At 56.3% G+C, this 15,909-nt stretch overlaps 5 protein-coding genes across 5 annotated transcripts; 2 read left to right on the top strand and 3 right to left on the bottom strand.

The window, feature by feature from the left end:
• Window positions 1-174: 174 nt before the first annotated feature.
• CTHT_0048590 (lipoamide dehydrogenase is a component of the alpha- ketoacid dehydrogenase-like protein) lies at window positions 175-1,975 on the bottom strand (the record flags this gene model as incomplete). Its single annotated transcript, XM_006695159.1, has 5 exons — window positions 175-792; window positions 878-1,582; window positions 1,645-1,721; window positions 1,789-1,844; window positions 1,917-1,975. 5 exons carry the CDS (start codon window positions 1,973-1,975, stop codon window positions 175-177), a joined length of 1,515 nt encoding a protein of 504 aa, XP_006695222.1.
• A 990-nt stretch (window positions 1,976-2,965) lies between these two features.
• On the bottom strand, window positions 2,966-5,925 carry CTHT_0048600 (putative suppressor of glycerol defect protein; the record flags this gene model as incomplete). The annotated part of the gene is made up of 2 exons (XM_006695160.1): window positions 2,966-5,796; window positions 5,850-5,925. 2 exons carry the CDS (start codon window positions 5,923-5,925, stop codon window positions 2,966-2,968), a joined length of 2,907 nt encoding a protein of 968 aa, XP_006695223.1.
• Window positions 5,926-6,560: 635 nt separating this feature from the next.
• Window positions 6,561-7,939, top strand: CTHT_0048610 (uncharacterized protein; the record flags this gene model as incomplete). Its single annotated transcript, XM_006695161.1, has 7 exons — window positions 6,561-6,584; window positions 6,650-6,728; window positions 6,791-7,011; window positions 7,336-7,428; window positions 7,487-7,586; window positions 7,775-7,813; window positions 7,893-7,939. 7 exons carry the CDS (start codon window positions 6,561-6,563, stop codon window positions 7,937-7,939), a joined length of 603 nt encoding a protein of 200 aa, XP_006695224.1.
• A 210-nt stretch (window positions 7,940-8,149) lies between these two features.
• CTHT_0048620 (uncharacterized protein) lies at window positions 8,150-9,121 on the bottom strand (the record flags this gene model as incomplete). The annotated part of the gene is made up of 1 exon (XM_006695162.1): window positions 8,150-9,121. One exon carries the CDS (start codon window positions 9,119-9,121, stop codon window positions 8,150-8,152), a length of 972 nt encoding a protein of 323 aa, XP_006695225.1.
• A 750-nt stretch (window positions 9,122-9,871) lies between these two features.
• Window positions 9,872-14,079, top strand: CTHT_0048630 (uncharacterized protein; the record flags this gene model as incomplete). The annotated part of the gene is made up of 2 exons (XM_006695163.1): window positions 9,872-13,467; window positions 13,599-14,079. 2 exons carry the CDS (start codon window positions 9,872-9,874, stop codon window positions 14,077-14,079), a joined length of 4,077 nt encoding a protein of 1,358 aa, XP_006695226.1.
• Window positions 14,080-15,909: the final 1,830 nt, after the last annotated feature.

A 15,909-nucleotide genomic window follows, 5' to 3' on the forward strand; every position in this document is an offset into this window, starting at 1 on the left:
AAGAACCTCCGGCGCCCGGGCGTCTCTTCAATACGCCCACCTGCTTATCGACCTCAATCCTTCCATCCGTCCATCCGCCGTCCCAACAACCGTCCGAAATGTTGACCCAACCGCTATCAGCTTCTCGCGCACACACACACACACACACACATACACACACACACACAAAGCTGCTTAGAAGTGGATAGCCTTGGAATAAGTAGCCATAGCAGCCTCCTTGAAGGCCTCAGCCAGCGTGGGATGGGCATGGCACGTGCGAGCAATGTCCTCGCTAGAGGCACCGTACTCAAGCGCCAGGGTACCCTCAGCAATCATCTCACCAGCGTTGGGGCCAATGATGTGGATGCCCAGCAGGCGGTCGGTCTCGGGATCAGCCAGCATCTTGACAAAGCCCTCGGTGTCGAGGTTGGTCTTGGCACGGGAATTAGCGCTGAAGGGGAAGGTGCCCACGCGGTAGGGGATGCCGGCCTTCTTGAGGTCCTGCTCGGACTGGCCGACCCAGGCGACCTCGGGGAAGGTGTACATGACGGCAGGGATGCAGCCGTAGTTGACGTGGCCGTAGCCCTTCTTGATGTACTCGACGACGGCGACGGCCTCTTCCTCGGCCTTGTGAGCGAGCATGGGGCCGAAGGTGGCGTCACCCACGCAGCGGATGTGTGGGATCTTGGTACGGTACTCCTGATCGATGATGACGCGGCCGCGCTCGTCGAGCTCGATGCCGATCTTCTCGAGGCCGAGACCCTTAGTGTACGGACGACGACCGATGGCAACGAGGACGACATCAGCCTCAAGCTGCGAAGTGTTAGTATTGCCAGAGTTTCGATCAGACCGCCGGGAGAGAGAAGAGGGAGGGGGGGGGGGAATGTGGTGAACGCACAGTCTCAGGCTTGCCACCCTTGGCAGCCTCGACGTTGATCTTGACGCCGTCGCCAGTCTTCTCACCGTTCAGGACCTTGGTGCCGGTCTTGAAGTTGATGCCCTGCTTCTTGAGAATCTTTTGAATGTTCTTGGAGATCTCGGTGTCCATGCCGGGGCCGCCAATCTGGTCGAGGTACTCGACGACGGTGACCTCAGAGCCAAGACGCGACCAGACGGAGGCCATCTCGAGACCGATGATACCGCCGCCAATGACAAGGAACTTCTTGGGGACATGGTCGAGCGATAGGGCGCCGGTGCTACTGATGATGGTCTTCTCGTCGATCTCAAGGCCGGGGAAGGGGGTGACCTCGGAGCCGGTGGCAATGAGGATGTTCTTGCCGGTGACCCGGGTCTCGCCGCCGTCGTTGAGCTCGACCTTGACGGTGTGAGGATCCTCGAACGAGCCGGTGCCCTTGAGGTACTCGACGCCGTTCTTCTTGAAGAGGAACTCAATACCCTTGGTCAAGCCACTGACCGACTGCTCCTTTGCCTTCATCAGCTGCCCGAGGTTGAGCTTAACGTCGCCCACCTCGATACCGCGATGTTTTGTGTCGTGGAGGATGGTGTGATAGAGATGCGAGTTGTTGAGCAGTGACTTGGACGGAATGCACCCGACGTTCAGGCAGGTACCGCCGAGGGTGCCGCGCTTCTCGATACATGTAACCTGTGATATCGCGGGTCAGCTATGCCCCTCTGGCAGCCCGGTTGTAGCCCAATCGTCCGTACCTTCATGCCCTCCTGGCCGGCCTTGATGGCGGCCACATAGCCAGCGACACCACCGCCGATAATGACGAGGTCCCTGTCTGCATTCGCCCCTCTGTCAGCCTGATTATTCCCAATGCCAGCCAGAATGTGCGTCCTGCTACTAACCAGCCTCGGTGGCATAACCACGCCTCCACCTAGAAGCATTGACGACCGTAGGGAGACTTGACACCTGGAGTTAGCAAAATCACAGGAACTGTCGGTGGGCGTAGCGGGGTTCGAGCGGTCTCATTTACCCTGACGGCCGGAAAGCGGACTTGACCGCGGTGCGGCCTATTAATCTCTGCGACAGCATGTTGGCTGTGGAAGAAGTCTCTGCCCTGGCAAACAAAGGAGAAACTGCTGAAAGGAAAAGAGGGTGGAGAAAAAAGGAGTGTATATGGTAGACGGCGCGCTTGTTTAGTTAAAGGGGGGGAGAAAAAAAAGCGCGGGTCCAAAAATGTTGCAATAGGCGGCGGCGGGAAGGGTCAAGATGGATGGAAGTTGTTGGGATGGAATTGCTGAGTCCCGAAAGCCAAAGCCCTCTCTCGCACTCGTTCTCCGTCGGCCGTCGCTGATTGCTTGTCCAGCGGTGCCCACCGAAAAAATGTCCCCAGTCATTCCCGCCGCTCCGTCCAACCGCAGCAGCCAGCCAGGGCGGCCGGGCGAGCTTTCCCAAACTCAGTTCAGCGATCCCCAAAGCCCCAAAGGGGACTTGCAGGGACGCCGGAGATTGGCTGGGACCCCTTATCGAGGCCCCATCGGACGGCGACAGGGGTGCCCAAGTGCCGGTTACAGCGATCGAAGGACCCCGCCACCTGCATGAAACGTTCCCGAACGGAGTCCCGGGGGCATTTTTAAGGGCAGGCTGTCAAAACTCGCATCGATAAGCCGCCAAATCCCGCATCGCCAATTCCAAAGAGTTGCCACATGACTCTTTGCGACGGTTGGGATCTCGTAGTCGTGAGGCCGAGAAAACGCGACGTTTTCCTTAAGAGGTGAAGTTTCAGCCAAGTATCGAGAGGATTTTGGGGATTTTTGGATTATTCAACTCATGGCCACTGACTAAGGCCAGAGCTGAAAAGTTCCGGATGCTCGGCGGGATCCAAGCAATATTTTGTCAACAATTATCCGAGGGGTTCCCCCCCCCCCTACCTTCCCTCTCTTTGCCGTTCCAGGGTAACATGACATCATCATCATCATCATCATCCAACCGTATATGTGTATTGCGAGGTGTCTCCAGATAATATTCTAATCAGCACCGTACCTGTACGCCCTACCACATTATGCCTAATACCTACTATGCCTATACCAACTCCTCAGCCCTTGCCATCGCGGTCTCAACGGCCGCCTCGGCCATCTTGCACGCCTCCTTTAACAACTTGGTCTTCTCCTTACCACCCGCGAGGTCCGATTTTCGAACAACCTTCTTTAAGAAGTACTGCAGACCCTTTGCCAAGTCGGGCGTGGCCTCGACAGCGCCGAACACCTTGACAATCGCTTCTTCGGGCTTCTCGCTTTTCTGTTGCAGCTCCAGCAACGCAGTCACCAACATCAGCTCAACAAAATCACGTGTCTTGCGCTGCGGATACACCAGGTTGAGCCGCTTTAGCATGGTGATGGGTAGGCTATTGGCTGCCAGCAGGGAGCCGTACATCTTGGCTGTGTTGACCAGTCGCCGCATGTCGAGGTCTGCATCGCCTGCTTCGTCTTCAACAGGTTCGTCCTCCTCGTCGCCAAACTCGTTCTCGCCCATGCGTCCAAACAGTCTCCACAGGCTGGCTTGGAACGACCAGCGCACCTCGCGCTGCTGGGCGCAGAGGTGCTTGGCTACGAGCGTGTAGTAGGGGTTGTAGTGCTGCTCGGCGCCAACGCAGCGGATGATTACATTGGGAACCTCGCGCTGCCGCTCCTTGTTGAGCCGTAGTTTCATGATGCGCAGGTAGGCGTCTTGGTAGTCCATGGCTGACATGATGGCCACGAAGATGGCCCGGCGGACCTCTGTGTTCATGCCTTGCTCGCGAGCAAGCTCTGCCAGGTCGGGACCATCTTCGACGTCGTCGACAATGATGCTGTCGTCGTCATCGCTTTCGTCGTCCTTGTTTGCGGTCTTGGGCTTCTTGTCGTCCTTTGACCGGCCGGCCCAGCTAGCACCGACCAACCACCACTTGCCTTGCTTGTCGGCTTCCCGGATATCCTTCAAGCCAATGCCCATTGGCTCAGTGGCTTTGAGTCTCCTCGATTTCAGCTGGCTTAGTATCTTCTTGATCCGCGTGGTGTGCTCAACGATTATCGCCGTTGCCCCCACACCGGCCTTCATTTTGTTGTTCTTCAGATCGGTAATGGTATCAATCATAAACTTGGTTCGGACAGTCAAGTTCTTCTGGCCTCCCGCCTTCTGAACGGCAGGAGGGATCAGAGCCACAATGTCTTTCAGCGCCATAGGATCGTCCTGACGCAGTGCTGGCCCGCAAATACGGACAATGCGGAGCAGCAGCTCAGCGTTCAGCTCGGACAGGCTCTCCAACAGCATCCGAATGTAGTCAAACACCAGGTTTGGCCCAATGAGCTGGAACGTGTAAATCTGCGCGACAAACGTAATAAGGTTAGATGTCTGCTTGGGGACATCGGGCCGTTCTTCCGCGATCTTCTTGGCCTCCTCGTAGTACTTGTCAAACCGCTCAACCACTTCCTGGATAAGCTGGCCACCAAAGTCTGTCCCAATCACCATGTAGGCAGCCGTGGCGAAGCCGGCCGTCAGGATGAGCAGTGAATCGGGAAGGCTGGTCTGGTCGCAGACCTGGATGAGGAGCAGGTCCACGAGGGACGAGGTAACGTGTTGCCGGGGATACTCGCGGTAGAGTTTCTCGATCTCGCCCAGTATCGCCAGCATGTTTGATTCTGTTATCCTGTTGACGAGACCTTGTGTCTGTCGGCGCACGCGGGAAGCGAGTTCGGAGTCTGAGCTCGTCTCTTTCCGGAGGGATGGAGGAACATATTTCGCGACTTGGCCCGTTGTTGGGGGTACGTAGGGGTTTTCGCGCACTCGTTTCGCTGGCGGCTCGTCTGCGTTGTCGTCCTCTGAAAAGCCCTCGAAATCATCCCCTTGACTCTCGTCTTCGTCTTCCATGTCCTCGTCCTCTTCAGCCTCTTCGTCGAAACCATCCATATCGTCTTCGTCGAAGCCCTCTATATCTTTATCCATGTCCTCATCCACATCTTCATCAAGATCATCCATATCCTCCTCGTCCAGATCTTCCTCCTCGTCAGACTCTGGCTCAGGACGTTTCTTGCTTTCCCTAGCAGCCTTCTCTTTCGTCTTTTTGCCATCCTTGTCTTCTTTTGCAGCCTTGTTCTCCTTTTCTTTCGCCTTCTTAGCAGCTGCGGCCTCGGCTTTCCTTCTCTTCTGAGCCAACCACTCTTGCTCCTCGGCTTTTTGCCTCTGCCTATCCGTCATGTCATCCAAAAAATTATCCAGATCCTCGAGGAGCTCGTCCAAGCCGTCATCCTTGAACACCTTGGGCAGCTTTTTACGGTTCTTTATCCCCAGCTTCCTCTCCAGCTCGCGGATCTGCTTGTCGTCCTGCTTGATCGCGTCCTCCAAAGCCTTGGGTATTTTTCGCTTGGGAGCCTTCGCTTCTCCCTCTACGTCGTCGTCCTCGAGGTCCTCTCCATCGCCTTCGCCGAAGTCATCGTCGTCGTCGAGCCCGAGGTCTTCCCCGATATCCTCGTCCGAACGTAGTTCGCTGCCCTCTTCTTCACTTCCTTCATCTTCCTCACCCTCCTCTGATCCCTCATCAAGCACATCATCCGAGAGCTCACCATCACCTTCCTCCTCTTCGTCAAACTCATCCTCAAAACCGCTCAAATCCTCATCCTCTTCATCAAGCACCGGCCTGCCCTTCTTCAAGATCGACTTCGGTGGCTTTCCATTTGTCTGCGCATCCTTCCCAGTTGCCAACGTCTTCTGCGGCTTGCCAGCTTTCTGTATACTCGGCGGCGCAACAGCATTCTGATTCCGAACGGCGGCGCCGGCGCGCTGGGCCTTCGCCTGCTGCCTCTCGAGCTTGCGGCGCTCCTTGCGCGACGTCACCTGGACGCTTCCGCGCTTGCGCTTTTGTCCTCTGTTGGCCGGGTCTATTATTTCTGGGTTAGCAGCAAGGCCGTCAATTACAGGGGAGGAATCTCACCACCGACGCCGAGCTCCTTAAGAAGGCTGGACGGGAGCGTTGGCTTTTTTGGCCCCCGAGCCTTGGGGGGCGCCATTGTTTCGAAGGGTATGTGTGTGCTTTGGAGAGGCTATCCGAGGGATTGCGGGGGGAAAAATGGCTGAAATCAGGGGCTGTTTTGGAAGATTGGTCCAGACAGACACAGACACGATCAAGGGCGAATTGATGAAGGCAGCATCTGAATGAATGAAGCTCCGGCTGCTGAACTTCTGAACTTTTTAACTTATCGATAAACGTGTGGGGTGGTCTTGGCATCGCTGCTATTTGGAGACGGTACCTGGAGCCTTAGTTTTCGCAGTTTATGTCGAACCACAGAAATTACGTTGAATCCTGTTATTCTACCTTTCTTGAATCACTACTGCCTCAGAGAAAGCCCGGACTATCTTCGAAAGCCAGCCGAAAGCTTTAGCCGCCGGCATCGACGCCCGGCCGCGACGTTCTCCGGCAGCCGCACCGCCCGTCAAGGTACCCGTGGGCCGCCTGCCCTTGGCAGTGGGCCCCGGCTTTCCCCACAGCGACCAGGATCCACTGTGGGCGCTGGGTCTGGGTGAGGCTCAACATCATGACATGGAGAAGCTCACTCACATCCTCATAGTGCATTTGCACTGTTCAACCCATCAACTCCCAGTCGTTCTAGCAAGCTCTCCACGTCTCACAAAAAAAAAAATAAAAATGTCTCCATTAAGCCATGACGAGGTATGCCCTACAGTCCCTCCAATTTTACTACTTTCAAAAAAAAAAAAACACTAACGACCCCGCAGTTCTTCACCAAACTCGCCGATCTCTTCACCACCACCAAGTCCAACCTAAAAGGCAGCATATTCCTCACCCAGAAGCGTCGTGCGTAACCCCATTCATTCGGTCTTGGGCATCCCGACGCGGACGGACTAACAAGGTCAAAGTTTCCTACAACCCCTCTGAATCCCAAACGCCCTCTCCGACCTCTGATGACCCCCTGACAGCGGTCTTCCCCGATCTCACCACGACTCTCGCGCCTGCGCCCATCCTCATTCGCGCCACAAACGGGAAGTCAAAGGCTGCGCGCAAAAGAGGAAAGAAGGTGAAATTGTCAACAGTAGTCCAGCCAGACGAGCTGGAAGCGTTCTATGGACGGTATGCCGAGGTCTGTCGGGCGGGAATGAGCGCCCTGAAGCCGCGGGATCGGACGAAGCGGAAGGCTAAGGCAAAGAGGAGGAAGGGGGGGGCATCGGCGTGATGGTTGTAGCGGCGTGGTGCTTTTTCTTTTTGTTTTTCTTTTTCTTTTCTTTTAGAATTTTTTCTATAGAATCCTCGTCTGGCCATATCGTGCAGGTCTTCGACCTTGGTTTCGAGGTCCCCAACATGCCCTTCTGAACCCAGCGACGCCCAGGTTTTATATATATATATCTTTGGACCTCCTTGGTCTGATTCTCGCCTGGTCGTCTAACCACTTGACCTTGGGCTGCAGGAGCCGTATCTTGGCGACACGCCCGCGAATTGCTTCGCGGGCGGCCTTGCTGGCGGTCTGGGCGATGGTCTTCTAGACCAGACCATCTGGTGCGTAAGCCCCCTCGCGTCGCGACATCCACTCCTCTAAGGCAGCTTGCCAAATCTTCAAGGTCCCGCTCCACCTCCAGGGTCTCCTGCCGTTTTATGAGGTCTTTCACCTCACTGAGCAGGATCTCCATCGTGTCCACGAGCGCGAACAGCGTCTCCACGGTTCGTGTCATTCAACTTGTTCCCGGATACCTGTGAGGCGATTGGTCGACACATAGGTACTGAGTACGTCCTATGTCTAGACAATCCAATCTTTTCTTCAGGAGAAGAAGGGAAGAAAGGCAAAAGAAATGAACAAGGACTCTGCTCTCACTCTTGCTCCCCACCAAATGTCATCATTCCCCAGACAGAGTCTGAGTCTACCGGCATGCAACGCACATGGAAGGCCTGTATGTATGTGTTTGCAATCTGGTTTGCAGCCTGCCCGGCTGATTCATTACACGGGACATGCTTCAATGTCAGTGACAGGCGTTACTGCGGCTGCCATGTTTACCATGCTCATAGATGATATTTAGATCGTACATGCAACTCATTTTTTTTTGGGGGGGGGGAAAGGGGGGCGAACAAGACTTTAGAGAAGTTCATAAACTACCAGTGCAATATGGATTCGAAGAATGGTCGAAGAAATGGAAGAAATTGAAGATACTCCTCTTCTTCCTTTCTCATCGACCCCTCCTCCCTCCTCCTCCTCCTCCTCCTCCTCCTCCTCCTCCTCCTCCTCCTCTCTACGGTCTTCCCCTCCTCTGCTGGCCCAGCCCCTTCTTCGCCTCTGCCTCATCAGGCGGCAAGCCTGCAAGCTCCCGTAGCTTCGCATCCAGCATCTGTTTCTGCTCCAGCAGCGCCCGGTACGCAGCCTCTTCTTCCCGTACCTGCTGGAGGGTAACAGGGACGTTGTTGTGTGCCAGAGAGGGGGAGAGCGACGAGGCAGATTTGTCGCGCAGTTCCGGGAGGCGCGTGGACAGGGACTTGATGTGTCTCTGCAGGGACAGATTGTGTAGGGCGAGCGAGGTTGGCGGGTGGTAGCCTGTGAAAGAGAGGGGTTTGGATGTCGGCGTGTCAGAAGATTCTTTGCTGGTTTTCTCTCCGTCTTCCTCCTCCTCGTTATGCTGTGCCCCTGGCTCCGGGGGCTTCAGCTCGGCTGCCAAGGCAGCGGTTCGCTCCGCCTCTCGCGCGATGTGCTCGGCTAGGGTTTGCACTCGGGAAATGGCTTCGTCCAAGGCGGCCGCTTGGGCGGATAAGGCAATCAAGTCCTCGGCCAGCAGGGCAGGCGTCGGATGAGCGATGCCCCGCTGCACAGCCAGCGCGGCCATCGCGTCTAGAGCGGTCTGTCCCTCCCTCGGCAGGGCGGATTCGATGCCCTGCAGGATGGCTTTCCTCGCTGGACCTAAGATGTCTGCTTCACCCTCTGCTTCTGTCTCCTTCTGCTGTTGCTGACGCTCCCACTCCTCAACTTCTTTCAAGGCTTCCTTCTCCAGGCGAGCGACCAAGGCACGCTGCTCGTCTGCGGCGTCGTTGGCTGTGGCTAGGGCGAGGAGTATGCGGAGGGTGTCGGCGTTGCGCTCGAATGCGGGGAGGGAGGGACGGTTGGGGAACTTGCGGGTTAGCCAGGCGTCAATGTAGGACCAGTCTTTTGCGGCGCTGGCTGCGGCGCGGGCGACTGATGGGGAGAATATTGCTGCTGTTGGGGGGAGGGACATGATCGTGGGTCGAGGTTGAGGTTGGTTGGATGGCGAGGACGATGAGGTGTTGTCGGCGATGATGAGAGAAGTCACTGAGGTGAAAGTTGACCAGATGCCCCGCTTCAGTCTATTGAAACGAATCAAACGGTAATCCATAAACTCATGAGCTTTATTGGATGAGATTTCAACACAAATTCAAGTGTCCATCCAGTGTAAATGCATGCAACTCAATGGATGATGCCTTGATTCTCTAACGCGCGAACTTTTCTTGAACTTGGTGAGACGAGTGTAAGTGAATCCATTATTACACATACGGTAAATTGTAAGATACGATGACCGTTGGAGTGGGTCCAACTGTGTGTGGCCCACCTCTCAAGTCGTGCCACCGGATGATTGGCTGCATGACATAAAGTAAACAAAAGTGGAAGTGACAGGGGGTCGACTTGGCACGTCCAGCGTCAACATCGACAAGAACACGGCGGAACGCGACTTCTCCACGTCCACGGTTTCTTACCCCATTAACCACGAATTTTGGTGACTGGAGGCTCCCTTCTTCTCTTCCCAGTGTTCGCCAATCCATTGTTTACTTATTTCCAATTTTAAACTAGCACATCAAACACGGCCCATGTGCCCAAACCGACATTGCTGACGCGTATACTTGCACGTGTATCGGTACATTAATCGCCCACTCTTGCTGCTCAGGACGACGACGAAGACTACAACGATAGTAAAACAGAGAAATAGAGAATAAACCCCTCCCCGCGCGCCATGTCCCCCGGCGCGCTCGACACGCCGCGCTCCAACATCGGCGACGCGACCTTTCTCAGCCGTAAACCCGACTTTGACGTCTCCCCCGAGGCATCATTCCACGCGCCGGCGAAGGAGACGAATCTTCTACACCAGCTACGCAACGGCCGCCGGACGAACCTCCGTACCCCCCGGGCCAGCAGAGCCCCCCTCACCGACCGCCAGAACCTGCCCACGGGCCTCGACGGCCGCGAGTTCACGCCCCTGCTCAAGTCGGCTACCAGGAACAGCGCGCGACGGTATGGCGTTGCCGGCAAGGAGAACGGAGCCAACGGCGGCAGGACGACGCCCAACTTTCTCGACAGGATCGACGAGGACATGACCCCGCTACCGCCCGGCGAGTCCAGCGTGTACATGGCCAGAGCCACGCCGAGTTACATCGAGTCCACGAGGGTTCCCGATGTCGAGGAGAGCAGCATCGCGTCTACCCCGCTTGCTCTCAGGCGAGGGGCTAAGGGGGGCCCTCTCGATGGGGGTCAGCTGTCGCTACGGGAACAGGAGAATGTGATCGACAAGATCGAGAAGGAGAATTTTGGGCTCAAGCTCAAGATTCACTTTCTGGAGGACGCCCTGAGGAAGGCTGCCCCCGGCTTCAACGAGACTGCCGTGAGGGAGAATACGGAACTGAAGGTCGACAAGGTCACCCTACAACGCGAGCTAAACCGCTACAAGAAACACCTCACGTCGGCGGAAAAGGAGCTCGAAAAGTACCGCCAGCAGCTGCTCGAGCTGAAAGAGCAGGCCGAGCAGCGCTACGCCGACGAGGCCCGGAAAGAAGAACTCGACCGTCTGCAGAAGGAGCTCGAGCAGAAGGATGCCGAGATCGACAAGCTACGGGAGCAGATCGAGGATCAGGACCAGCAACAGAGCGACCAGGTCGAGAAGCTCAAGGACGAGATAGGGGACCTGGAGCACGACCTGCGGCAGAAGGAGAACATCATCACCCAGCACGAGGACGAGATCGAGGAACTGCGCGAGAAGGTAGCCGACACCGAGGAGGAGCTCGAGAAGACCCGCCGTCGGGTCAAGGAGCTCGAGGAGAAAGCCCAGGATGCCAACCTGCTGGCGGAGGCCAAGGAGACCATCGAGGATCTCGAAGCCAACGTGCGTCGCCTGGAACAGCAAGTCGAGGACATGAGAGAGAAGCTGGACGACGCCATCGCCGAGAAGGAGCGCGCCGAGGCCGACCTGGAGGAGCTGCAGGAGGAGATGGCCAACAAGTCCGTCATGACCAAAGGCCTGTCGCGCCAGGTAGAAGAGAAGATTGCCCGCCTGCAGGCCGAGCTCGAAAAGGCCCGCGAGGAATGCGAGGCCCTCTCAAGAGCCCGCGACGCCCAGCAGAAGGAGATGGACGCCGTCAAGGCCAAGCTCAAAGAAGCCCGCGAGGAGCGCGATGCAGCGGAGCGCCAGAGGCTACAGCTCGAGTCGCAGCTAGACCAGGACCACGGGCAGTGGAGGAAGCAACTAGACGAGGTCAAGAGGCAGCTCAAGGAGGCGCACCAGGAGCGTGACTCGGCCGAGCACGCACGCTTGACGCTGCAAGCCAAGCTCGAGCGGGCCCAGGCCGAGCTGAACTCGCGCAACAATGATATGGCCGTGTTGCAGTCGCGTCTGGATCGGGCCCAGGCCGAGCTCAACAACTGGCATAATGAGAAGGCGCTGCTGCAGTCGAAACTGGAGAGGGCGCAGGCCGAGCTCAACTCTCGCGACGATGAGAAGAATCTGCTACAGAACCGGCATGATGCCTTGACGAGCGAGTCGGTCTCCCTACGGAGGGATATCCAGACGCTGGAGAAGACGGTGGCAGAGCTGGAGGCTGCGCTGGAGCAGGAGCGCCAGCATAGTTTGAAGATCGAGCAGGATATTCGCGCGCAGTACAAGGCTGAGGTCGAGAGGTTGAATGACGAGATCTCGGACTTGCAGGCGCAGTGTCGCGAGAAGGATAACCTCTACGACAACGATAGCGAGCGCTGGGAGTCGGAACTGCACAAGCTGCAGGCGGAGAGGGATCGCGCGGAGGAGCGGGCCGCCGGCTTGCAGAGGACGATCGACAAGCTGCGCGACGCGGAGGGCGCGCTGTCCTCCAAGGAGGCTAAGCTGCAGGAGGCGTTGACGAGCGAGTCGGAGCGGCATCGCAAGGAGGAGGCGGTCTTGAACAACCAGATCGAGCAGCTGCGCGAGGACCTCGAGGCGCGCCAGGCCATGCTCGAGGAGCTGCGCAGCGAGCTGGCGGTGGCTATGGACGATTTGCGGCAGGCGAAGCTGGAGTGCGAGGCGCAGAAGGACAAGGTACAGGCGTTGGAGGATGAGGTCGAGATCCTGCAGGCCACGCTCGACGAGGAGTCGGAGAAGGCTGCGTTGGAGATCGAGCATGCTCAAGAAGAGTGCGATCGGCTGAGGGAACGGCTGGGGGCTGTGCAGACGGAGCTGGATGCCGTTCGCAGGTCGTCGAACGTGACGCAGGAGTCGGCTAAGCAGAGCACCGAGACCCTGGCGAGGTTGAGGGTGCAGCTTGACGAGGCAAACGAGAAGGTTGTGAGGTTGACGGAGGAGAAGCAGCAGCTTCAGGATAGGTCTGTCTCCCTTAACGCCGAGCTCCAGTCCGTCCGTGAGGTGCTCGCCTCTACTAAGGCCGAGCGCAACGAGTTGCAGACCAAGCTAGACGCCGTCAAGACGGAGCGTGACGAGCTGCAAGCAGCCCTGGACCGCCTGGCCTCAACCTCTCGCCCATCCTCAGCCGGCGGCGGCTCGACCTCCGCCGAGCTAACCGAACTCCGCAACCAGCTCGCCGCCGCGAACCAGACCATGCGCGAGCTGAAACGCTCCCTCCGCGAAGCCGAGCGTAAGGCGTCGGCCTCCACCAAGGACCTCCAGGCCCGTCTCGACCAGCTCGAAGACGAGAAGCTCACCCTCGAGCAGGACCTCGAGGATGCCCGTCTCGCCGCCGAAAAGGCCGCTGCCCAGCACGAGGAGACGCTGGCTAAGTACCGCGCCAAGATGGAGCGATACAAGCGCGAGCGCGACGGGTACATGCTGGGTGCACTGCGCAGCCAGGCGATGGGAAGTCGGAACGGGAGCATTGCAGGCGCGTCGGAGGTTTCGGTGGAAGAGAGAAGGGATCTGCATAATATGTTGCGCGAGGCGCAGGTGACTGTCGAGAAGCTGGATAGGGAGGTGAAGGAGCACCGGGAGGCGTTGGACGAGGTGATGAAGAGTGAGGCGGCACTGAGGGGGAAGTTGGAGAAGGCGCGGCAGGAGAGGGAGCAGTATCGGGAGGGGGTAAAGAAGCTGAGGGGGGATGTGAGGAGGTTACGGGTCGAGAGGGATAGAGCGGTAGCTGAGGCGCAGGCGGTTGTTGCGGAGCGGGAGGGCGTCGATACCGATGCGATTATTAGGGCTGCTGCGGCGGCGGAGCAGAGGCATGAGAAGGAGATCAGGGGGTTGGTGATGCAGATGGAGTGGATGAAGGCTTGTTGGGATCGGGAGGCGAGGTTGAGGAGGGATGCGGCGTTTGCGAAGGAGTACTTGAGTCTGCAGGTGCAGATCAGGGATGCTTGGTATGTTCCTAGGTTCTTTTTTTTTTAATTTTTTCCTTTTTTCCCCTTTCCCCCTTCCCCCCCCCTCCCCCCTTCCTCCCTTCTTCTCTTTCTTACGCTCCTTATTTACATTGGTGCTAACTGTTCTGCAGCAACAAAGCCGACCTAGCCATCATCAACCGTATCCGCGCCGAACTCAAACCCCAATCCTCCTCCTTCGCCGCCTCTGCTCTCTCCTCGCTCAAACAACTCAGCTATGCCTCCGGCGCCCTGCCCCCCTTATCCGATCCCAATAATTCCCTTACCACCAACACCCAAGGCACCTCCCCCACAGTCGTTACCCGTAGCGCTAGCGCCAACTCTAACTCCCTGGCCCTAGTCAAGCGCCCATCTGTCACAGCCGGCCCAAAGGGCAAGTGGAAGCTTGTCTTGGCCGCTGTGCGGTTTGTCGTGCGCGTCAGGAGACTAGCGCTCGCGTGGCAGCGGTATGAGAGGTTGAGGCAGAAGTTGGAGGAGGTGTATGAGGGATTGGAGAGGGAAGAGAGGATTCGACGGTTGCGGGAGGAGTGGGTTAGGGGCGTGGAGGAACGGCAGAGGGAGGAGAGAGAACGGGGCAAGCGGGGGAGGGGATAGATAGAGGAGGTTATCGAATTTTTTTGTTCTGTAAGGGGGGTAGGGTTTGATTAGGAGGGTATGGTTTGGATGGGGATGGAATGGGATGGGACAGTCCTGTTTGTTTGGGTGTGTTTGGCAGTCAAGTCTTGTTCATGCTTTATGTTTTATGTTGGCGTATGTGCATTTTGGGAGTAAGGAAGGCAGGCAGGTAGGCAGGCATACTTAGGCTGGGAAAAGTGATAAGATGGACGCTCAAGATAATTCACTTGTTCAGGTCTAGAATGTCAGGCCGGGTTAGGTTCGGTTGCTTAGGTTAGGGTTAGGAAGGGTAGTGATTCATTAGCAAGATATCCTTCTCTCTCTCTCTCTCTCTCTCTCTCTCTCTCTTTTTCTTTCTCTTACTGTCTAGGGTCTAGGCTTTGACTTGTTGCTTGGTTCTGTGGAGATGGCTGTGGTTTTGGCATTTGGTAGCCACTCAACGTAGGTAGGATAAAACCGCTGCAGAGCCTCATATAGCTGAGGGATGACCGTAGTTGTTAAACAGGTTTGAGCCATCTATCAACATGTTTGTGTCAGCATGATTGCCTTGATGTTTCCCCGTTGTCTTCTCCATCCTCCCTTCGGCATTTTGATATTTCTTCTTTCCTCTTATGAATGCTGTTTTCCCAAACAGCCTTGCTTGTTTATCATTTTATTTATCATCAACGCCATGGCTGCTGTATTGTTTTCCTCCTCTTGTGAGAGCAAACCTGATTATCCACACCAGCTTCTACTGGTGACTCTGAAATCTTTCTGGGTAGGATCTGAATGACACAACTAAAAAGCTCTTAGACCGAGTGAAAGAGGGCTTGAAGTGGGAATTTAAGCAGTGTCATCACTGCCTGTGAGTTCAATAATTATTTAGAATAACAGATGATAGGTTGGGACCTGTGTTTGTGACAGTCAAAGTGGCTCATTCAACCATGAGCATGGCATTCAGACAGGTCGGAAGTCACAACAAGAAAGTTCTTTGTAGGCAAGGAAAAGATGATGATCACTGAAAGCTTGCTGTGATCTTCATCACTCCTCCGTGATGATTGTCTGAAGGTGTCAAATGCCCATCTTTGTCTTGGTATCACCATTGTCACTCTCCTGACTTCGTATCCCTGTCATCCGTTGACAGCCAATTCCTTCCCCCCCTTCCTCTTCCTAACCTTCACACTCCTTCCTCCCAACGCTGGATAACTGCGAAACCCTCTGAACACTACAATCCCCTCTCCCCTCCCAACACAGCATCCCCGCTCCCCTTTCCCCACGATGTGCGCGCCGCGCGCCCGAGCACAGACCGATCTCCTCATCTGTATAAAAACACCTATTCCCCTTCCCCAAACTTCCTCCTCTTCTCTTCTTCTTTCTCTTATTCTCCTCAAGGTAAGTTCTTTGCTTGCATGACGTAGAAGTGATGTGTATTCCGTGACCAGTGACCGACCCAAATCGCAGGCGGTGGTTCACAGTCCTGTCTTGTGGCGGCGACTGGGGCCATCATTGCGAGAATGACGTCCTCCGCTCGACCGCCTTGGTCATTCGCTTGCTGTGAGTGACTGAGGAATATGAGTTGGAGGTACATCTTTCTATTTACTCAGTGAGGGCACTGGGGGGTTTGAGGGTTTCTGGGGGTCATTGAATGGGGTGAGAGAGGAGGGAAGGAGGGGAATGGGAGAGACAACAATGGGGAGAAGACAAAGGATGGGAGAGGGGGTAGAAGGCTGACTGGGGTTTCTGCATGAGCTGATGGAATGAGTGAAAAATGGAGTGGGAAACATTAGGGTCTGTCTGGAGTTAGTGTGTGGTAATCGGTGGAAGGAGGAT

Source organism: Thermochaetoides thermophila (assembly GCF_000221225.1).
Source record: "Thermochaetoides thermophila DSM 1495 unplaced genomic scaffold scf7180000011819, whole genome shotgun sequence".
Classification (NCBI taxonomy): domain Eukaryota; kingdom Fungi; phylum Ascomycota; class Sordariomycetes; order Sordariales; family Chaetomiaceae; genus Thermochaetoides; species Thermochaetoides thermophila.